General features: G+C 52.9%; 1 protein-coding gene across 3 annotated transcripts; it reads right to left on the bottom strand.

Annotated features, from left to right (window-relative positions):
• Positions 1-2,282: 2,282 nt before the first annotated feature.
• On the bottom strand, positions 2,283-22,548 carry SNX1 (sorting nexin 1). 3 transcript variants are annotated; one of them, XM_026116186.2, is made up of 15 exons: positions 22,322-22,547; positions 16,473-16,575; positions 15,454-15,590; positions 14,095-14,161; positions 12,835-12,878; positions 10,654-10,795; positions 10,111-10,189; positions 9,288-9,363; positions 7,993-8,106; positions 7,747-7,840; positions 6,901-7,106; positions 5,088-5,231; positions 4,499-4,579; positions 3,883-3,954; positions 2,283-3,438 (listed from the first exon to the last, which is right to left on the bottom strand). In XM_026116186.2, the coding sequence occupies exons 1-15, from the start codon at positions 22,463-22,465 to the stop codon at positions 3,388-3,390; spliced, it is 1,554 nt and encodes a 517-aa protein (XP_025971971.1). In that variant the 5' UTR covers positions 22,466-22,547; the 3' UTR covers positions 2,283-3,387. The 3 variants fall into 3 exon arrangements, with proteins under 3 accessions (XP_025971971.1, XP_064373742.1, XP_064373741.1); XM_064517672.1 differs by lacking the exon at positions 22,322-22,547 and adding an exon at positions 21,704-21,772; XM_064517671.1 differs by lacking the exon at positions 4,499-4,579 and having other exon boundaries at positions 22,322-22,548.
• Between the last annotated feature and the right edge of the window lie 948 nt (positions 22,549-23,496).

The raw sequence follows: 23,496 nt of genomic DNA, 5'->3' as shown, positions 1-23,496 counted from the left end.
CCCCGGCACCGCGGTAAGGGGGGGGGGAACGAGGGGGGGGGAGGGGGCTCCGCCCCGGCCGGCCCGGAGGGGGCGCGCCCCCATCCCCCCCCCCCCGCCCTGAGGGGACCCGGCCGGCGCTGAGGGGGGGACAGCCATGGCCCTGTGGGGCAGAGGGGGCCCAGGTGGTGCTGGTGCCCCCCCCCCCGGGCCTGAGGGCTGTGGGGCAGCACAAGGCCCAGGGGGTTTGGGTGGGGGGGGGGGTGGCATGGTCACGCTCCCCGCCACAGCCCCTCACTGCCTGCGCCCGGGGACACCAGGGTAGAGGTGGCCCTTGAGACGCAGGGCCGGGGGGGGGGGGGGGGGGGGGGGGAGGCAGGTGCCTGGCCGTGGGGCCGGCGCTTGGGCAGCCCCCTGGGCTGGGAGCTGCCCTGTGGGTCCTGCCCACCCTGTGGCTTATCGGTGCCAGCATTGGGGGGGGGGGGGGGCGGAGGTGAGGGGACCCCTATCAGCCTCGCGCAGGCCTGCCCGGGCGGGAGCCAGTGCTGCTGGAGACAGGGGTCACGTCGCTGGCCGCCAGCCCCAGCGCCACCGCCCCGGCTCCCTTGGGGCTGCCGCTTCCAGCCCCTCTGGCGTTCCCGGCGGAGGAAGCGCTAGGGGACGGCCAGACACATGAATGCGTGTGCGGGGAGGGTTTTCACTTCCCCAGGGCCAGCTCCGGCTATGTCCCTCGGCCACGGCCGGGTCCCGGCTGGAGACTGGTGTGGTCCAGCCCCGCCTGGGCCCCGCAAAGGCAGGGATGCTGCTGCTGCATCATCGTCATGGTCATCTTCACAGCACAAGCAAGAAGGAGCCTTTGGAGCCGCTAGCGCACGCTGCTCCTCGTGCCAAGCGGCCCCGCTTGCCCAGGGCGCTGCCTTAACCACGGTGGCCCCAGCGCCAGTGCTGCCACTGCCCAGGGAGGCCACGGCGTTACAGGCGTCCGCAGGTGCTGCGGCAACTCATAGCGCCTTGTCTGCTGGCGCGGGAGGCAGCGCGGCCCCCCCGGCCGCCGGGTTAAGCTCCCAGCGTCCCGGAGGCGGGTTCGCATGCAAGTCACCGCCAGTAGCCCGTGCCACGGCGGAGAAACGATACCAGCAAAGGCAGCCTCGGCCACGTGACGCTGCTAAAAGCGGCTGGCGCAAGGTTCAGGACGGGGTGTGTGTGTTGGGGGGGGGGGGGGGGAGCCGAGACGGCCCGGCCTCAGGCGAGTTTTCATCGCAGGAGCCGGTGTTTGGCTCTACCTCCTGTGCGGGGTCACAGCCGGGATCCCCCCAGCCCCCGTGCGCAGAGCTGCTGCAGAAGCGGCAAAGCCCCTCGGGGCCCCCCCTGCTCCCGGGGCAGGCGAGCCGAGCGGCCCAGCGAAGGGCTGCACCCCGGCTCCTTTGGCTGGTGAACGCAGCCTGAGAGGGCCGGCCGGTCCCTGGAGCGCCATCCAGGGAAGGGTTCCTCCCCAGAGGTCCGGGAGAGAGCCCGGACCCAAAGCCTTGTGCTTTCAGCCAGCGCCGCCCAGAGCCCTCTGCTCGCCCACGGGGAGAAGCTGCTGGCCAGGCGCCGGCGGAGCCGTTCAGGAGCAGGGTGTAAGTCGGAGCACCGTTCCGGCCTCTCCTCGGGGCTTCCAGCGGCTAGTGTCTCCGTTAGGACTGGCGCTTGACTTAGTGAAAGGGCACAGGGATCCCTGCCCAGAACCAGCAGCAGTTTGCTTGGCCATTTCCACGCTCTTCAAGCTCCTAGGACACAGCAAGGGGAGCAGCGGAGGAGCCAGGGAAAGATAAAAGCAGCGGCCCTAGCACAGCCTTCGAGCCGCTCTCACCCAAAGTTCCCACAACTACCTGCACCCGCGGCCCACACCTGCTATAGGCGCCCTCAAGGACAGCACGTGGCAGCTCGAACAAGATGCTTTGTACGGATTTGACCTCCCTCTGTTTTACGGGAACTTCTCTACTGCAAGACAAAGCCAGTTCAGCCCAGCTCGTGCAGACAGAGGCGCTTGGCAAGCGAAGCGTGCTATCTTTGTGCACTTCAGCCTGGCAGGGGAAGGAGCCCATGCCGGGCTGCTCAGGGGAGGGGTGACGCAGGAGCCAGGATCCGGCCATGTAGGGTGCTAGCTGTGACCCAGGAGCAGCGCAGCTCTTGGCTGCACTTGGGACAGGAGTGCCAGCTGCCCGTGCTGATAGTGCAGCCTGGGGAGGGCAGGTGCAGCACTGCTCCACCAAACTTTCTTGTGGATACAAGGGAATCCCCTGCTCTAGCAGGACAAGGGGGAAGTTGATAGAGGCAGGTTTTTTTATTATTATTAATTTCAAAAAAAAAAAAAGAGAAGGATCAGTATCAGTTTTGATCAAATCTGCTAAGAACATAACTGCCTGCTCTCAGGGCCAAGCCCCCTCCTAAGACAGCTTCTGCAGTGAAAGGAGCTTCAAGGACAGCTGCCAGCTGAGCACCTTGCATGGCCCCTGCTCCCCAAGCCAGCAACTTGCAGCAGCATCCTGGGGCTGCCACCTACTGTCACCCCAACAGCTTTTGAAGGAGCAGAGCTTCTCACCTTCATGAGAGGTCTGTGCTACCTTGGGCACTGTCTGCTTCCCCCACAGCTGAGGGAGGCAAGACCAAGTCCATAGCATGTGAAGTTGGGCCACCTTGGAGCCTGGCTGAGGTCGAGCCCAAACAGCAGCTTGTCCTCATGCTTAAAGCAATGCAGAAGGCTAAAGTTTAATCAAAAGCCAAGAGATAGCCTCCAAGGTCATGGGTTTCCTCAACAACAACATATTACATATCAAAGCACCAGGCACCATTGCCTCCTTCTGCATCCACATGTGGAGCTCTTGGGCAGGACACACAGCTAAGCAGAGCCTGGTGGATGCTGGGCTGCCAGCACAGCCTTTGAAGGGGCCAAGCCCTGGATCTACTGGCCTTCAGGGGCCTGAGACACTAACAGAGCCTCTTCTCTTCAGGCATTGCACCTCCCTTCCCCAGGCCAAGTAGCTCCTGTAAACAACAGAACAAGCTTGTTTGCCCTGATATAAGTTTTATTACATAATCTTAATGGCACTGCAGGAGTAAGATAGTCATTAGAGCCCTAAAACCCAGGCTGAAAAATATACATTTACATATATTGTTAACCCCCTCACTCTTCACCTACTGCAGGTCTGGTCTTAAAGCAGGAAACTAGTTTCTCTTCAGTAAGAAAATATATGTAGCTAAATGAAAAATATACAGTTAGAAGAGTTACTGGCTTATAAGCTGCTTGTTTGGGGGTTAAACCTCTACCAGCTCCAGAGTGTTTAACTAGGGTTTGTTCGTGTGTAAAAGACAGAGGTATAGTGTATAAAAAGGCAAAGTTCAGGTACACTCATTTGCTTGGTCCGATTAAGAAATTGCCTTTGCTTCAGGTAAGAACGCTTCCCAGTACTTCACGAGCTGTAGAGAGAGAAGAGAGTCAGGAGCCGGCAGTCACTCTGCCACCACAGTCCGAGCTCATAACAAACAAGCTTTCTACAGGCCAAGTTGAGAAGTGTTCAGGGAGAAGCCCATCCCCAGTGCACACCAGGAGCTTGGCTCAGCTCTACCAGGGTCACGCATGCAGCCCAAGAGTCAGGCCCAAAGCTGAGTGTGACACAACAGCTTGTATTTTGTGCAAAGCAGCTTTCCTGTTAGGCACCGATCAGTCAAGACTGCGGGCAGAGGCTCCAGCCCACAGGAGCCTGTGGTGGTCAGGGGAAGCAGGATACATCCACCCCAGCAGCTCATGCAGGGTGCAACCTCACACTACTTAGATTTGACAGCAGAAGCCCCTCTTCAGAAGGGGCTTGCCAACACCGACACAAGGCGGGGACTAGCTGCAAGCAGGCTAGGGATACTGACCTGTTGCTGAGAGTTTAGTAATGTCTCAAGGTATTTAGTCACGTGGTTTCTGAAGTCCTTTGATTTCTCTTTCTGCAAGAGATAGTTGCATAAGTAGGTACAAATCTGAACTAACCACTGAAGCCCTCCAGCCTGGTGTGCTTGAGCAGGGATGGGACAGGATTTTCCTGTTTCTCCTGGGACCAAGCTGGACAGTCCCAGCTGCCCACACACTAAGTGACCAGCAGCAGCATGAGAACATGAAATGGAAGATCAGGTTCACCTGCTGGCTGTGAGCTGGTGAGCAGCACAACAGATTAGCAGGCTCTGAGGATCTTTGCAGATCTGCCTTCATTTTAATGGATATGCTTATTCACATACTCTGAGCAGGAGAAAAACCCCTCTAACCAAAGACAGCAGCTGTCTGCAGTAGTACATGCCCCACTCAAACCTGTCTGGATTTGCAAATACTGCCAGCCGCTTGATAGAGAGCAGGGTTAGGAACTGAGGTGACACCTTGGCTAGGCCAGGCTGGTGTTCCCAGCTAAATGACACCAAAGTCAGCTAGGCCAGCTCAGCCCTCATGCAGCTCCCTCCCAGGGGCTTGGGAGTTGCTTAAGAGCTGGGACTAACCTACCTCAAACCGTATCACTTCCTTGCGGATCACAGCAGAAATCCGTTCAAAGTCCCTTTCGTATTGTGTCACACGAGACTCCCACTGCAGAGAGAGGAAGTGTGCTGTTTCCAGGGAAGGGGAGATGAAGCTTTCACTCCTAAGTGGCTTTGCAGCCAGTGACTGTTCACAGCTGGGGGGCACCTCTGGAGCACAGCCCCCCCGGAGGCCAGCCCTTCTGGTCCTTACATCTGCTCACTGCCACGGCAAGTGGCACCTGCTGCACCACCTGCACTCAGTGCTCAAGCATGCTGCAAGCTCAGGGTCTGTGATCAAGAAAGCCACATACTGCTGCACGTGAAGCGGGACTGCGAGCAGCCCCTCCCGCAGCATCTGTGGATTCCTGTAGGGCTTGCTCAAAGCTGGCGTTTCCTTTGTTACAAGCCTGGCAATTGCTACGTGGCCCTTCAACTCAAAACACCCTCCTCTAAAGAGAAGTGGAGCAATTCCAGTACTGCTTGACCTAGAGCAGTGCTGCCACAAGCTACGACTGAGCAGCAGCGCATGGAGGGGAAGGAGCCAATTGGAGACCCCAGTGCTCCTCACCCCCTACCTCCGAGATCTCTTCCTTGGCCTGCTGCAGCTTGTCAGGTTTGTTGGCCCAGAGCAGCCTGGCCTCCATCTCCCTCTTCTTCTGCAGCATGGTCTGGGCATCCTGCCATCTCTGCCAGGTCTTCATGCGCTGGTCAAAGGCTCCCTGAAAGGAAGCAGCAGAGAACGAGTTGGCATGCCCCCAAACAGGCTGGGAGCAGCACACAGGAGTCATAAACACATGCGGGGCTGTACACGCTAGTCCACAAGCAGCACAGCTATGCCCTCTGCTGCTGCTCACCCCTCTGCTGCTGCTCACCCCTGCCCTCCATCACCTCACCAGTAGCAGTAGGCAGCTGCAGGAAGCACTGCTGACAGCAACACCCATGCCTTTGGCAAAGGGGGCTTCAGCTAAGAGCAGAGCTGCTTCACCAGACAGGTCCTGGACCAGTCCAGGTCAGAGACCTTGATGTGCAACCAACGCTGCAGCACAGGCCAGGTCATGAAGGACTTTTTCTCCCTGCCACCCCACTAGCGAAGGAACCCAGGTGTTACATCAAGCAGTTAGTGCTTCAAGAGCAGCTTTGGAGGCCTCCCCCTACATGGGGATGGCAGCACAGGTTCTGGCTATCTACTCTAGGGTTTGGCAGGAGACAGTTGTGGGGAAACCCTCCGCTAAGCATGCAGTTCAGCACAGGCCTGGACAGGTCTGAGGCACCTGCTGAACTGGCAGTATCCTAAACACTGAGCCTGCTCCATCTCCAAGCTCTGCTGCATGCTCATTTCAGCATGTGGGGCCTTCCCTCAAGAACTGCCAGTGCAAGGAACTGCCTTTGCCAGTCCCGCACTGGATCTCCAGCATTAGCTCCTGCTGTCCTGGAGCAAGACTGCCTTTAGGCACACAGAGCTAAGTCACTGCAGAGTGCCCAGGCACCAAGTTCCAGGCATTTGGCAGGAGGCCGATGATTTTAGCAGACCTGCAAATCACTAGCCCAAGCAAGAAAGATCCATTAGACTTCTGATTGCTTCCAGCTAGATTGTGGGGAAGAGCTAGAAAAGGCAGAAAGCAGCATCTGATAGCATGGTCAGGACAGAGCAGCCAAGAAACAGGTGAAGTCTTAGGTAAGACTACAGTTGCTTACTGGAATATCCAAGATGTCTTATTACCTTCAGCCCTAGAGATCTGTCCTGCTCTGGAGCACACACACCTCCCAGTACAGAGGAAGCTGACAGACCAAGGAACTCAGCCCAGCCTCAGGCTTGTACCTACCTGAGGCTGCAGAGACCAGAAGAAAGCCTGTTAAGAACTAACTGCTTGGAGACAGGACGGGTTTTGGGCAGGATCAAGTTAACAGCCTTTCAAGCTTACAGCTCACCAGGGATTTATTTCTGTCAGTCTCCAGCAATAAGCAGTGCATGCCAGGCAGGCTACACACACTTCAAAGCTCTGGCTACTCCCCAGCCGGGCTTGTCAGATCTATTTGTAACTCGGGTCATGGGTTAGCAATTTAGAGCCTCTGCAGTAGCTGCAGCCTCCACCTCTGAATGGCTAGAGACCACCTATAAGCCACGAACTTGCTCCATATTCCCCCTGAAGAACAGCACAGACAGCCCTCACCTACCCTACTTTTCTGATCTGAACAGAGTCCAACACACACACAACTCAACAAGCAGCAAGTCTGCCCTCTGCCTGATGAGATCAGAGATATACAGTGCCCTGCATTTGCATTTAGAGAACCAGCTGCCTCCTGGCACACTTTAGCCTAAGAACTGTGCTAGGACCAGCAGTGTACCCCAGAGCTTGGCTCTGAGGATTGCCCCAAAGGAGTGCTTACCCTTACAACTGAGAGAAGGCGGATGTAGTCTCCCAGGAGCTCAGCCAGGAGGAAGAAGTCATTGTTAGCCTGTTCCTGGTGCAGCTGTTCAATCTTCTCTTCCACCTCAGCCAGCTGGGACAGTGCCCGGGATAGGGCCGTGTTGTCCTCCGAGCTCCCCAGCATGGCCAGACTCTTTGCAAATTGCGCTGTATTCAACGCTAGCTCTAGTGAATGGAATAAAAGAGTCAACAGATCGGCCTTGCTGTGCTGGGTGCCCTGCAAGTAGAGCCCCATCCTACAGAGCTCAGCCTGGAGGCTGCTACGGGAACTGCTTTTCTGTAGCCCCGACAGACACCAGCCGGCCCTGCTGCTGGAAGAGCCAGCACCGTCTCACAGTCAGAGCTGGCAGCTCCTGCAGCATGGTGGGAGGAGGGCTAGGCAACTCCAGCCAGCAGGAAGGGAAGTGGCAGAGTGGGAGGACAGGCACAGATTCGCAGAAGTCAGCCAAAACATGCCGAGGAAGAAAAACATCTCTGCTCCCTGCCAGAGGATAGCTTAGAATCAACAATAAGATCAACTCTACTCAGGTTTGCAACAGCAACAGCCTTCACCCAGCAGGACACTGGTTCACTTTGACATTGTGATCCTGTCCAGTCCTACAAGCTTAGAAGATGTGGAGTCATCCTTTTGCTTCCATCGCCCCAATTAAGGGGACGAGAGTCATTTATAGCAAGGCAGCAATGTCACATCTTCTCAGAAGTGCCTCCTAGGGCACCTACTCACTGGCAACCTCCAGTCAGGCATTAGACTCGGGCTTAACTGCTATGGCTCAAGCTACAGTGCAAGCAGTACCAAGCTCGTTACCTTTCCTGTGGTTCACCAGCGTTTCCACAACAGCATGTAACTTCCGTAGCCGCTGCTCCTCACATTCCACCTCCTGCAGCTTCTCCTCAAACCACTGAAATGGATGAGCCCAAAGCAGATTCTCACAGATGGCACCACTGCATAGCCACGAGCTTTACTTGTGTCTCACAGCCAAAACTTGAGCTGGTGGGCACACACAGCTCTAAAGCAAGGAAAAGGAGAGCCTGGAGGTGTCCAAATACTTACTATGTCCGATTCATTCATCTTGATGGTCATTTTACTGACAGCATCGGTAGCTTTATTGAACATCTTCAGTATTCCTGCTCCACTCAGGGCCTGGGTGCCTACTGCTCTTGGCAGCTGTAAAGAAGCAAAAAAGTTTGCTTTGTCAGGAGATGAAAGTAGCTTTGAGAACAACCATCACGGTGGCCTCACTTTCCCTGTGATATACATGTGGATCCCCTGACAGCAGGGTTTCTGCAGGCAGCAGTATACCCACCACAGCTACTGTAAAGCATTAGCCAGACACTATCTGAGCATCTGTACAACCTGCATGGCCTTTCAAAACATGGGACTAGAGCTGTTTTCAGACAGATAAGGAGTTCCTCAACCTTCCATGGTATCTGGGGCCAGTCTGTTCTGCTTAGCCAAGGTAACACAGATCTTTAAGAACCATTCCTGCTATTTGAGTGCCTGCAACTGGAACCAAGAGCTGCCCAAGCTGCCACAGGTCATGTAATTACAAGAGAAAAGTGCTTTGGAGCATCTCTCCAAGAGCCAGCAGCAGTTTGCATTCCTGGGACACTACACTAGAGCAGTGCTGGGTACTACTCTGTGCCAGCCATGACTATTTCTCAGACTACTGGTTAGAGCAGATGCAGCTCTAAGTGAGGCTTCTCCATGATGTATGCTCCTATGAGAGCCCTTCAGCACAACATTAGTCAGAATCACACAGATTAGAGTTTCCCAGGGCTCAGCCTCAAAGAGGCTCTCAGTGTACTCTCAGTGGAGCAGCAGGGACCACATCAGATATGCGGTTCCATAAGGAGCCGGTGCTCCCCAGGGATGTCCATTCTAGCTGCAATCCAAGTAACTCATTTAGTTTCATTCAGTCAGTTCTAGCCTGAGGTGGAAGTTTAGCACAAGCAGGCAGCAAACAGGACAACTGTCAAGTGAAAGGACTAACATCTCAGTGCCAGGGCAAGCCAGCACCAGTCTTTCCTCACTTCTGAGCAGCAGGCTAGACTCCAATCATGGATTTCTTAGGACAAAGACTACCCGTGCTCTCAAAGTGTCCTCCCTCCTGCCATGACTTAGGTAAGCTAGGCCAGAGCTCATTATCAGTGCACAGTGCTTTTCCTTTGTGTCAGTGCTTAGATAAGGAATCCTGTTCTTGTCACTGCTGGTTAGGAGCTCTTGCAGGATTCTTCTGCTTTTTGCAGAGAAGAGCCTTGAAGCATCATGCCTTGCTACCTTCTTGGACACTGTTTCCTTCTCTACTTCCAAGGTACTTGTAGCTTACACTACTCCACAGTACTGACCTCCTCTTTTTCCAAGAACTCCCTGACATCTGGGTCCTGCAGCATTGTTGGATGGCTGACAACTCTCCGAAGGTACCTGCAGAGTGGAACATATCAAGAGTTACTTCCCTTGTAGCAAACTTGGCTCTGAGCAACTCCATTGAGCTGTAATGTGCAAGTCAACTGCAATGCACTTGTTATTTACTCTGAAATGGCTGAAAGTCAGGCTCAACAACCTGTTCTCACCCACCCACCATGCAAGAGTCTTGCTTCCCTGTGGACTCTAGTGAGACTAGACTTCAAGACCAGACCTGCCAGACATTTAATATTTGGGACAAGTTACTCAAGATGCAAGACTGGATCTTGATCAGTTGGCTTCTTCAACAACATTTCTACCAGCCCTTCAGAGGACAAACTAGAGGTAAACAACATCCTGGTGCTAACTACAGCAGCCAGTACAAGTGGCAGAGCAGAAGCCGCTAGTGGGCTGTGTAGTCAGGATGTCAGTTTTGGAAAAGCCTGAGTTGCTCTTCACCTGATCTGCACTGTTTGCACCACCACTAAACACCCACATGTGAGCTGATGAGACAGCTCCATTTTACAACCTGCATTGTCAGTGCAGTTTGGTCAGCCTCTGACCAAATCCCAGCAAGGTCTTTTGAAGCAGGAGTTAGTTTTAGAGTCAAAGTAATTCTCTGTAGTTGTAACTCTTCAGTGGCCTCCAGCTTCACCGCAAACCTAGAAGCAGACTGCTTCTATGTAGGGAGGAGAGTGCAGCCAGTCTGACCTTTCAGAGGTCCCTTGCTTGGCTCAGGCACGAGGGGATAGTTGTTTGGATCTGTACCTCTCTAGAGCAGCCCGTCTTTTTTCTAGGAACTCTGCAGAGGAGGAGTCTTCTTTCCCAACTTTCACTTTGGTCATTCCTAGCACAGGAGGAAGATGCAAGTGATGAGTGGCTTCAACTGAACACACAAGGTAGCGAGGTCTGTTAGAGTACAGACTACCATACCAGCATGACTGCAGAAGCTGGGCTTTTTACAATTGAAATGAGACCTTACATCAGCAAGAACTAGTTGGATAATTAAGATTTGCTTATACCTATGTCTAGCAAAAGTCTACATCCAGAGAAGAGGCAGAGCAAAGCCAGGCAAGACTGCAAGGGTTACAAGTCCACACTCAAGTGAATGCAGAGCCATCTGTGGACTCAAAGCATTAAGGCCAGAGCCTGCTGATTCCATACTTACAGCTTTGTCTGCACCACAAAATTGGGATAATTTTTACCAGCCTCCTTCCATCTACTGCTCTGCAGCTATCCCCCTCAGGTCTGGGACTGCAGGCAGAAGCTCAACATCAGAAGGACCAGTTCTAGAGCACCTCTACTGCTCACCTATGAGACTCTTCTCAGGTGGTGGAGGAACGATGAACCCATTCTGGGCATGCTTCTCCGACAGCTTCTCATACAGACCCAGAAAGTCGCTGAATCTCCTTTTCACTGAAAAGTGCTTGCTCCTGAACATTGGTAGGCTTGTCTGGGGGAAGAGATGAAAGTCAGCTCAGGCTTGCCCAGGGAAGCTGTCTCTACATAGACAGCCCAAATTATGCTTTTGAGGCTGTGAATTTTGAGGGCAGAAATAGGACAGCTTGAGCTCTGTGGAATGAGGAACAGGCAAAGCTAAACTGAGCAAGCTTTGGCCTAGGCTTTCCAGAACTCGCCTCCTAGGAGTTCTCCTCAGACTACGCAATAATATTAATGCTATTTAACAACAGAGCAGCTGTTACTGTGGCCACAGGCTGCTTAGTAAGCCCTGCGCACAGCCTAATCCCACCATCCCTGCTCTCCACAAGAAGGAGACCATCGTTAGGTTACAACTTGTCACCCTAAGACTACAAGGGCCACCAGCAGCTTTTGACAGCGTCACCAAGGCAGAACTGGAGGTTAACAAATCTGCTAGTTCCCTTCGCACACCAGCTGTTTCAGACCGCAGGAGACAGTGCCTACCATTAAGCGGGCAGGAATGGGCTGTGGCAGCACATACCACAGGCCTCTTTCATGCTCCAGCACAGGAAGAAGTGCCATTTGCATTCCTGTACTTATCGCTGGCAGACTAGCTCACTCAGTCTCTCGCAAGCCATCTCTCCAGATAACCCAAGGGTTGCATGATAAACGTCCCTTCCTACCTCCGCCATTCTGTGATTTGAGAGCAATGCCACAGCTACTTATGCGCCATGTGCCTTCACCCATGGCAGAGCTGGGCATAAAGTGGGAAAGTCACACCGTTGTGGATGCAGAAGGTTGAGACCTGTACATGGCAGCAGTTTTAGCAATATGATGAAGGTAGCCTAGGAAGCTCAGTGCTGTTTGGACCTGTCATTCAGCAGGGTGATTGACCTGGGGAATTCCAGGTGAGTCAATGGGTCAGTCTGTTTTCAGCTCCAGTTAGACAAAAGTTGTGGACCTACAGTATAATGGGGCAACTGCTGGCTTCCTACACAAGGACTGCACCCATACTCCAGGCTTTGGACACCTGGCACTACCAAATCCCATTTCTCTAGGAGATCAACTCCACTTGATCCCTTCAGTTTGCTTTGCTCACAGTGAGGGAACCATCCCATAAAATATAGGCTCCAGCTACAGCACATCAGTTACATGATTATCACCAGTACATCCCTTCATCCCAATGTCACTTTATGACCATCAAGTGACAGCAAAAGGATCTTAGAAAACCTGTGCCATAAGAAGTCATAAGAACCAGGGCAAGAAGGATAGTCTTTGGACTGGAGTATTCATGTCTGACAGACCAGAACACTCAACTTTGCCAGAAACCCAAAAGGGTTGGCAGTCACTGGGGTAACTCAAGTCAATTCCTTTGAATGACTGCCTATGCCAGGCCTAAAAGCTGAGAGCCAGTCAGCTGTGCAGGGTTTCAGCTGGATTTCTTCTCCAGCTCTACAGCCTGAGGTAGAATTTGCTCAAGTCCAAGGCAATAAAAGGCTACAGGAGTAGAGGAGCACAACAGTTGACTGTCAGATACCTAGGAACAGCTTTTCTGCAGAGCTCAGAACAGCACCCCACAGCTGCAAGGACAGTAGCTGCTCCTGAAGGACAGATTTCTTGTTACTAGCCTAAGAGAGTAGATCCTGACAGCAAATTAGTTACAGCAATAACTCTTCAGCAAAAGATGAGCTGAGTACAGATCAGCTTAACCTGACACAACCATCAACGCACAACCACTAGCAACAGAGCTGGTGCCTGGGGCTCTCCCCAATGGTTGTCATTCCTGCTGCTCACTGTAACACTGAGCTAGGACATCAGCCAGGGCTGCAATGATGTAACTGGCTGAAGTCAAGAGTGTCCTTTCAAATAGGTTCAAAACCTACTTCTCAGCTAGGCTCATCCTTTGGTCTGTAGGAGTGCATTTTAACTCATGAATCCCTTGTAACAAGGTATTCAGGCCTCTTGTATTTTTAAGGTCACCATTGGCATGACTAGGGAAAGACACACTCTGGCTGCCTTAAAGTGGGGAAAAAATAATGGCATCCTATCACAGGAGTGGTGAGTCAGACATACCTGTGTTGACACTTTGTAGGCTACGTATGCATTCATGCCATCGCCTATGGAAAACAGAAACAAGGTGTTAGTGTCCCAAGCCTGACCTTTCCACCATCACCTGGATGTTTTCAAAACTCCAAAGCACAAGGCTCTAGAGACCTCCTGGCATTTGCCTACTTTACTGGTTCTAATATATTAGTCCTGATGAAGTGACAGAGCCCTGCATCCTCACGCAGAACTTCAGGCAGCATCTCATTGCAGGACCCTGGACCCCTGCCCATTAGGCATTTACCCGACCTGGCTGCTTGGGACTGCTAAGCCCTCCTTTTACTTCCTAAGGCAGCAAACATTGACAATCATTCACTTGTTACACTGACAGCATTTGGGCTAACTCCACACATCTGCTCCGAACATAACAATTCGGTGGCTGTACAGCACATGAAGTAGTCTATTCAGAGGATGCAAGTCAGACAGCCCCTGACTACATGTGGTTTGATTCTGAGACATCACAGGCAGTTTCCTCTAGCTAATACAGAAATCCCTTTGTCTGGCAGAAGGAGAGTTTACCTGGTAGTTCAACTGAAGGGCATCCTCAGAAGTCTGATGCTACCCCTAAAATACCTCCAATTTACAAGTCTGTGCATCTTCCAACTCCAGAACTCATAAGCCAAGAGTTGGAACAAGCTGCCACAAGTAAGGCTGCTTTGCTGGCTGGGACCAGATGCTACCTAGAACTCTCCACAAGCCAGGGACAGCCACGTAGCTGGTCAAATTGCTCTGATCCCCACTGTCAACACAAAAAAGGCCTCTTGCTTCTCAGCACTCCACAGCTGCTAGGCAAGGTGTCAGAGCATGGAGCAAGATGCTTAGTTTGAGGTTAAGGCAATTCTGCCTCTTCCCTGCCAGCCACACAAAGGACAGTGCTTCCTGGAGATCAAGTAAAGTTGTACACCACAGCTGTAGGCACTGAGCTCTGCTAGTACAAACATCATATCACCTCCCTCCCAAAATGGGCTCCTGCTTTTGAGGTGCTTGGCTTCACAGAGCCTGCTTCTGCTTTGCTTCATTTGGGATGTAGATTTTTTGCTTTGCTTAGCTTCACTTCCTCTAGATCTCGGAAGAGGCTTTGGGGAAGTGAGTGATCAAGTTTGTGCTTGCAGAGGCAGCTCAAAAGCTGGAACCGTGGCACATGGAGATAATATCCACATTCAGTCCTACTGCCAAGCCTGGCCTGTCTAACTCAGCTTCATCATTCAGCAGGACAGGATGTTAACTCACCAACTTTCTCTGGGTCACTCACTCCTACTGTCAGCTCAAATTTGTCCTCCTGTTCCTCTTCTTCCAGCTGTTTGGAAGAAAGACATAAGGAGAGTCAACTAAATCCAGAAATCCAGGCTTCAACCTGCTCCAAATTATAGAATTCCATAGATCAAAGTGAGCTTGTCATAGTGCAAAGGCATCTTTGGTACTTAAATCTGGCCAAGACCATTTGTAAAGCCCTCAGGCTTCTTACTTGTGTTGAAGCTACCTGTTCCAAGGATCCCAAATGGGATTTGACCTTACAGCAATGCTACCTGCACAGACAGATGTGCAAACTGCTACAGTGCTAAGCTGAAAACCTGCCGAGTCTACTCTCACTCAGCTCAGTACAAAATCAGTTCCTTTTAGCTCTTTTACATCACAATTTCAGTTCTCATCTGAAACCACTTAAGAAACTGAGCCTAAATAGAAGACAAGGTATCTTGTGTCAGCATAAGGGGACAAGAGCCACAATAGCAACCAGCAGATCCAGTCTGAACAGGTCTTTCAATCATACCCTGACAGACTAAAGGCTAGTGGGTGGCTATGCCAGCAACACCACCTCCAACAGACCCACAGAGGCTTCAGGCTTGCTTAGGGAGCACTGCAGTCCTGCACCTAGTGGAATGGTGTTAAGGGACTGGATGAAGCAGAGCTGAGACTAACCCCAAACAGCCTTTGGCTTAAGAGCCTGAAGGTCACAGCTTATCAGTTCAGCGATGAGTTCAGCACCCTGTCCTAGCTCTGCATTGCTTCCTTATCCAAGCCAGTCCAAAGCTAACTTGAGATGCTACTCCTGACAACACTGCAGTAAGTCTGTCCTCATAAGCTCAGTGGTGCTCAGGGCGGAAAAGGAACACTTGTCCCTGAAACAGGTTTATTCTCTCTACAGAAGAAAACCTAGATTCAGACCAAATGCCACCTGATTAACTGGACCTGGCAACCAGACTACAAGTCCCACTTAAGGACCCTGCACCCAGGACCAGTTTTCTTCTGTTAAAGAGTTACACTACTCGCCCCATCTGCAGCAATACAGGGTGCTAGAGCTCTGAGTCAGAGCTCAGGATCAGATCAGCAGCTTGCTATTTCAGCACTGGAAGCAGCCTGCACTATCATGCTTCCACATGAGCAAGGATGCTGTCAGGCTGACCTGAACCCCATTTCAGTGGTATCGGTCTCAAATTGATGGCCTGAGATAAGAGCCAGGACATCCAATATGCCAATTACATTAATTGCATCATTTAAGATGCATGTTTACATCTGAGTAAACATACAGGTTTCTGCCAATTACAGTCCCAAACCAGTAGGGCAAGTTGGAAAGCTCAGAGCAATTCTCACCTCCTCATAGCTCTTTGGAGGGTTTCTAGAAGAGGAGCTTGCAGCTACGTCTAATGGGGGGGCAGGATTGGATGCTTTGGCCAGTTCCTTCTTCTGGTTGTTTTGCGTGCTGTCTAGAGACAACTCTACTGTGGCATCTGTCAAGAGAAGTTTGCAAGGGTCAGCCTCTCTACTTTGCGTTACTGGAAAGGTAACTTCAGTGTTCTGGGAGAGGTTCATAAGATGTGGGGAGTAACAATAGACAATCAATAATATCCATGGGAGGGCATCTGTAAGCGCTGAGAAGAACATGACTCGATGCATCTTTCATTGCCGGAAAAGCACTTGATCAATCCTGCCGGAGAGGATCAAGTTAATCCAGAATGCTGCTAGCAGCAGTAACTAGGCACTAGAACAGCCAGAACCAAGTTTGATTTTACATGGCATATAAACCAGCCTGGAAGGTAGGCTCCTTCCCAGTACGCTTCTCCACCCAGACTAAGTCAAAACTCTCCAGTAGCTGACTCTTCTTTGGATGCTTCTGCCAGAGGGGTCCCACCTAGCCAAGAAACAGGAGAGCTGTGCAAGGACTGGCCCTTCTTGTTTCCCTTTGGTAAGGAATATTATGTTTTCTGTTGCTTGGAAACAGCCATATCTCAACTAGAGATACTTCCTCCACCTGCACGGAGGTGGGAACACCACAAACCTTTTAACCCTGGGAGAGCACTCACTGCCTTAACAGCTTGAGATGACAAAACTAAAGCAAAACAAGTTTTTTAGGCCTCTTCAGCTCTGAAGCAGTTAATCCTGCCGCATGATTATGCTAGAGACCTGGAGGAGGCTACTCTGACCTTCCCAGAAACACCACTAGAGCTCAGTGCTTCCAGCGTAGACTGGAACATAAGTTAGAGAGATAAGAACTTGGGATAAACATGAATAAGCATGGTCTAGCCATAAGCAGGTCATGGCTAGAAAGGAGATTACTCCTTAGGCTTAGATTTCAGAAAGCCCCAGTAAGTGCCCAATAGATACAGACTCACCTGCAAATAAGTCCTGATCATCTTGCTCTACAGGAACCCCATTCTCTTTGGAGCTGTTGCTCACAGGGAGTAGAGATTCCCTTTTCGGTGCTGTGGGCTTGCTCTGTAAAAGAATTAAAAGCACATAAGCAAGGGGTCATTTACACTGAGGAGTGGAGGCTGGAGGACCAAACAGCCCACCTTTCTAGCCAGCACCACACAGGGTCAATACTATGAATCCTATAAGCTACATGCTTGAGCACAGTGGCCAGGGACATCACAGACTGCCTCCCCTCTACCAGCCCTTGAGCTTTAGCATCTCTGTCAGCAGAGCTACACCAAGGCTTCTCAGCAGCTAAAGATACCAGGAATCACCAAGAATTTCAGAGCTAGCGTCAACCCCAGTTTTCAGCAGAACAGGGGCACCTAGCAGATCACTAGCATGTGCCAGTCCACAGACCAAGCGTCACAGGTGCAGTCCTTCCGCTACAGGCTTTGGGAGCAGTGGGCAGTGAAGTGCACACGAATGCTCCTGTTCATGACACCCATAATATACAAGTCACTACCTGGAAATAGCATGGCCAGGTCTATCAGCATTAATGCTGCATCGAGCCAGATGGGCAATGCTAGCAAGCCTTGCACACTTCGCAATACAAGGCTGAGCATGCTGACAACAGAAGATCCCTTGGGAAAGCTAAGCTATTGCCACTGGTGGCAGAGGCCTGCAGCGATTTGCTTGCCAAGAGGCATCCGACAGCAATTGGTCATGGACCACAGGAACCTTGTTAGCAGCTCAACTTGTGTTAGGAGTTCAACCACTGCCACAGGCTGAGCCGCCCTTCCCCACAGGGCCAGTTAAGCCCTGCATGAAGGAAGCTCGGTCATGCTTTAACACAGCAGTTTCCTTCCACTTTAAAGTGGCACCAGAGCAGCTTCTGAACTCTCTGCTCCCCCAGCACTGCTGGCAGCCAGTAGTGCTGGTGCTCTCCATTGCACATGGCAGCACTGTCCCCTCCTGCAACACCCCCCCCAACAGCAAAGACAAGGCTGCCATGGCTGGATTAAAGCAGGGGCACAGCTCGTGTTTGTAAAACACCGGCTTTGTCAGAGTCTCGCGCACTGCACTTTGATTCAAAGCTTGTGCTCTTAGCATGCCATTGAGCTATGGCTCAGCCAGGACAAGCCAGCCTCAAAACCTGGGGGCAGAGACTTAAGGAGCTGAGCCTGCAGAATGCCACAGCAAACAGCATCCAGGCTTTGCCAGAAGTGTCCTGGCTCCTGGGAGCAGGCTTTGGGACAAAATGAAAGCCTACCCCACAGCTTGTGTCTACTAGTCTGCTACATTAGAAATCAATTTCTGCACTCCTGCTACTTAATTTGGATGACAGCTACAGGCAAGAGCTATGGACAGTGGTGCCATGAATCACCCTTCATTTTGAACCAAGACAAGCAAGTACAAGTTACTCTAAGCTAGAACCAGAGAGCAAGTGCTATTCTTTAATGCCTTAATGCTGCCAGGTAGAGAACAGAACACTTCTTTGATGGCTAGTAAATGAAGTACTATTAGCAGCAACTCGGAACTGACAGGCTATGGAGGGCTTTCTTTAGTAGGAAAACACCACTGGTTTCCATTACTCCTGAAGGAGTAAAGCATTGCTAATGCAGCTCCTGTGTAAGATGGGGCCAAGTCTTTGGCTACATAAAACTCCAGAGACATTTGATGAAAGGTCCTCCCCTATTTTAGGAAGCTTTTCTGGAGGAGAAAGCAGAGACTCACTCCCCGCTTGGATCAGAACAGTTACAGGCAGGATGCATCAGAGGCATGTTTTCTAACGATGGAAAATTGAGAGCAGAGGCACAAACAGACCCATGGCAAACATCATGCATAGGTCACAAGTGACTAAGTAAGCCCTGCTCATAGGGGCCAATCTGTAGACACGATCAAGACTGCTTCTCAGTCCCCACAGAGCCCACCAGTTGAAACATTAAATCTATTCCTCACCAGGCACATCAGGAGCTTACACACTTCCCAGCACTGCTCACTAGGCCAGGAGCAGGGAGAGTTCAGCATACCCGAGGAGTAACAGCCACTAGCAGGAATGTTTCTGCATTGGTGATGGGCAGAGCAAGGCTCACCTGTTGGACCACACTACCTCTAGCACACGCTCCTCACCCCCACCTGGTTTTGGCCCTCCTCAAACAGGTTATTTTGGTGTAGGACCTTCCAAACAGCCAAGGATCAGTCTCCTCCTAGCACAGGTCGCTGGTGTACTTGAGCAATATGAAAAACAGTGTTCACAAGGATGGATCTTGCAGCAACCTCTGAAAGCTGTGCCAGCAGCTACCCTCTCTCCCAGCCTTGCACATGAGTGAACAAGAGTGCTATCACCACAGTGATACTATGTCAGACTTCTAGCAGAGGTCATTCAGATCCTCCACTCCTGCAGCAGCTCTTCAAGCTGGTAAGAAATTCCTATATGGACAAGCTAAGGGAGGCACTGAAGTTTCCCTGGCTGGCCTTTCAGCTCCCAGTTCTCTCCCAGACTCAGGAGGTCATCTGTTCCAGTATCACATCAAGGTCACTTTTCTAGAGTGACCAGGTTCTTCATTTGCTTTAAACTTAGTTTCTAAGAATATGAAATTACTACGCCCTGTGCCTTCTTCACCATCTGTTACTACAGAAGATAACGAATGTAGCCTCTTTTGGATCAGCCCATGACACTACACCCACCATCTCAGAGGCCTGATTTAGTACACAGCACAGCCCATCATGACACCAGGCAAATTAAGTTCCCCAAGTCCCCAAATACAAGCCTGATTTTTTTTGTCTCAGGGAAAGCTTGTCACAGGGAAGCAGATACAGTTTCAGAAGAGCTGACACTTGAATGCATCCCTAGGGAGGATCATGGCCATGCAGTTGTCCAACCTCCATGAGCAGACAGGCGAGTTCCAGCTCTGGTTATACCTACGCCTGACCCAAACACTTTTGTGGCCTCCTATTTTATGGCTAAACGCCCTCAAGCCACCTGAACACTGACTGTCATACAGATCTGCCTTACCAGCCCAATTCCCTTGTCTCACAGAAAGTGTTTTGCTAATACTCAAGGGCAGACAGACAAGCAAAGCCAAAAGGTCACAACAGGAAACTGAAGTATTAGTTATGACAGTTGATCCGACAACAACACTAAGCACCTGATAAGCTGCTTCAGCTCAGACTTCAGTTTCTGTGAAGGGCCACTTTATTTGCATGAAAGCCCGCGGCAGTTGACACTTGCCTGTTTTGGTAGGCTCCCTCTACCATAAAGCTCTCTTACAGCAAGCCACATACTGTGTCCTTCATTTCTTAAATAAAGGTCCTGAACTCCTCAGGACAAGCACCATCTTCTACCGCCAGCCAGAGGTACCAGCATAGATTGCTTTCTCCCTAACACTGGATGACAGAGATCCTGTCAAGCCAGGACTGCATTTTCCCACATTACTGTCAGCAACAAGACTCCACTGCTCTGTTACACCCAGAGCAATACAAAAGTTTTGTCCTCAGAAGCACATGCAGGGCAGAATCCAGCCACAAGCAACATCTTTCCAAACCTGCCTGCTTCTCTACTACTAAGCCCAGCAGCAGACTCCTGGCAAGACTATCTGCTGCTGAGTGAACACAGTCGAAGGACACCAGAGCAGCATCAGGTCAGAAGCTTCATCAGGAAAGGTACAGAAACAGCTACAGCTTAACCCTATAACTTTCTGCCAGTCAGCAGGATGTGGCTTTGCTGGGCCAGCTCCATCTCATGTGACAGACAGGTTTCCATGCTCACTGCATACCTCAGACAGTCAAATCTGTAGTTTCCTACTGGAGGAAAGGTAAGAGCTGGGCCCAGCCCAGCCAGAAGGGAAAGCATCAGGGCTGGGGAAACTACAGACAGATGAAGGTTTCTGGAGAGATTTTGGCCAGAGACACCAACTCCTTCTGTCTTGCCTGCAGGAACAGGGATGATGAAAAAGCCTGGGTGAGGCAGCCAGGTAGAGGCCATGGTGTCAAAGGTACTCTTCACAGGGGACAACACAAGAAGCCTCAGTTTGTGGAGCTTAAGCAGCCAATCCTAGTCCCTGCAGCATCCACATAACCAGTCTCCTAGAGGAGGCCCCTCTAGTAGGCAAATCCTTGCTCAGTACAGACTCTGAGACCAAGAACCTGAGACTAGACCCTGGCTGGGTAGGGGATTCAGTTTAATAGAGCATCAAACAGGCATCAATGCCCAAGCACATACTGCTTTGCAATGCACGAGCCTGCTTCAGCTTCTGACCCCATGCTGCTCTGAGGTCCTTGAACCGTGCTCCCTTCAGAGCCCCCACGATACTGTTTTTGGCCCAAGGACTTGCTTCAGCAGCAGCTTAGTCTTAACCTGCACAAACTGTTGCACATCTAAACTGCTGCTCCTCAGACCCCTCTGGAAGCCTGTGTGACTGTACTGTACCTGCTACTCTTCAGTCTGGCAGCCCGTGTGCACACTGGCCCAGGAGTTAGTCCTCAGCTACGCTTTCAGTGCTAACTTCCCAGAAACACCTGGCCTCAGCTATCATCAGAGTTACAATAACCAACTTACTGAACTGTCCCCTTGTACCAGCCCCGTTCCAAGCTGCATCGGTCACTGCTCTAACTTTGCTGCCACTTACTGTTCAGTGCCTGGGACAAATGCAGGCCCAATCAGCTGAAGCTGGCATGAGTTAATGCAAACAGCTTTCAACAGCTGGAGCTTCACAGACACACAGAACTACTAGGAACAAAATAAGGTGCTATAAACCCCCAGCCATTTCCTCCATCACACTCACATTCACCAGGTTATTTGTGCAGCAATGCAGTGACCTGGTTTGCCAGACTGATCCAGATGAAGAAGCAGCAACTAAGCCTTCCCAATACGTTTCACTCCGTGGTCGCATAGTTGCTTATTCCAGTACGAGGCAAGGGCAGTCACAAGGATACTCTTGAGCTGCCCCAGTATGAGGGCTTGAGTTACCTCTCTCACACCTCATGGAGAAAAAACCTCGTCCTCCATCCCAACTCCAAGCCGACAAGCACCAAGCTGGCCATACCAACAGTCTCTTAGCTATTGAGGGGGTGAGAGCTACCCTCTGGGTAGGAATCCTAGGCATTTCCCTGGGAAGTCTCGTAACAAACTGAGACACAACAATAACATTGAACAGCAGCTGTCAGGTTTCGACCTGGCAAGATAGTCTGCACACTAGTTAGTTTTAACCTGATGCGAGGCAGGGGTGAGCAGCCAGCTTCCAACACCACGCCGGAGCCCCATGAGGACATCTTCACAGCTTTTTCACTCCCTCAGATTCTGCAAGAATTGACAAGTTAACTGCACTGAAATAGTGGCCCAAGCACTGACAACACACTTAGAGCTACCTGCTCCCCCTGCACCCTCTGCATTACCAGTGGGCATTTAACTCACTCCCACGGCACTGATGTCTACAGCAACACCATAAGGAAACACTTTCAGGAGGAGCAGAACTGTGACTGCCACAGGGAGAGCAGAGAGTCCCCGGGGCCAGCAGAGATAAGCACAGAGCCCCTGTTTCCTCCCCAAAAGGGATTCTGCCCTTCCACGCTTCTGCTGGGCGCCTCCTTCGACCAAACCAGACGATGCTGCAGCCACCGGGCGGCTCCAACCCCAGCGGGAAGCGGGGGCTCTCGCACCGACACCTACTGAAAAGGAGCCGGCGGGGGCCGCTCCGGCCTGCTCGCTACCGGCCGCCGGGGAGTGCCCAAGGCCGCTGCCCTCGGCGCGGGCCGCCCCCGGGGGAGCCGGCGCCAGACCCACCCCCGGGCCGGGGCAGCGGCCGGGCCGGGCCCGCCCCGCACTCACGGTGCCGGTGAAGATGTCCTCGCCCTCCGTGTCGCTGTCGGCCGCCCCCGACGCGTCGCCGTCGCCGTGGGGCTCGGGGAAGGGCGGGGGGAGGCGCTCGGCGGGAGAGGGGGAGCTGGAGCCGCAGGCGCCGCCCGACGCCATGTCCGCGCGCTGCCACCACTTCCGCCTGCGACACCCGCGGCGGAAACCGCCGCGGCCGCCTTAAGGCTCGCGGGGGGGCGGGGCCCCGGAGGCGGGGCCGGAGGGGTCGAGGGCCTCATGATTGGCTGGCCCCTCCGCCCTCTCCGCCCTCCCCCGCCAAAGGGAGCCAATGAGCGCCGCCTTTTCCTTCCTCTGGCGAGCGTCGCTCCCTCCCCATGGAAACGGCCACGAGCTCGGCGGGGAGGGAGGGGGGAGAGGGAGGCCCGCTGGGCCGTACCATTGCACCAGCGGAGGGGGGAGGGCGCCCCCTCTCGGCGGAGTGAACGAGCCCAGCGCTAAGGGGGCCGTGGGGACGCGGCGGCCCCGGAGCCCCCAGCGGGGCCGGGCCGGGCCGGCTGGGTCGGGGCCCCTCGAGCGGGGCCGGGCCGGGCCGGGGCCAGCCCCTGCCCCAGAGCCCCCGAGCAGGCCCAGGGGCTCCGTGTGGGGAGGGCGGCGAGCCCGGGCGACCGCCGCTGAGCAGAGCCCTGCAGCCCCTCGACGCCCCGTGAGGTGGCCGGGGGCCGTCGCCCGGCCGTGTCCCTCCTCGCACAAAAGCCCCTCGTCCCCCACCGCCCTCCTCCGTGCGACGGCCGCCAGGCCCCTCGCTCCCAGCCGGCCTCTGGCAGGGGGTTTGGGGGTCTGTCCCCTGCCCCAGCGGAGGGCACCCGGCACCGGGCCATTTCCCACCTCGGGGGCTCACGCCGCGTTTTGCTAACGGACTCCCTGACGAGTGCCCCGTGTCTGAGCGCCCTGGGTTCCCGTGGCAGCGTTAGTCTGACTGGGCACCGGCCACCTTCCACCGCGCTTCAGCGGGCTGTAAACCCCATGGCCTGGTGTCTTCGGGCAACAACTGCCTGCTGGGTTTGAGGATTTCCTCCTAGGGAGTTGCTGAATTGGGTAGCCCAACAGAGAAGGAGCAAGTCACAGCGAGGAAGGACGAGGAAACCCCTCCAAACCCCTCTGGGCTTTGCAAAAGCAGCAGCTCAAGGGCG

This window comes from Dromaius novaehollandiae, chromosome 10 (assembly GCF_036370855.1).
Source record: "Dromaius novaehollandiae isolate bDroNov1 chromosome 10, bDroNov1.hap1, whole genome shotgun sequence".
Lineage (NCBI taxonomy): Eukaryota > Metazoa > Chordata > Aves > Casuariiformes > Dromaiidae > Dromaius > Dromaius novaehollandiae.
The sequence above is the reverse complement of the archived record's forward strand: the minus strand, read 5'-3'. Positions and strand labels throughout refer to the sequence as shown.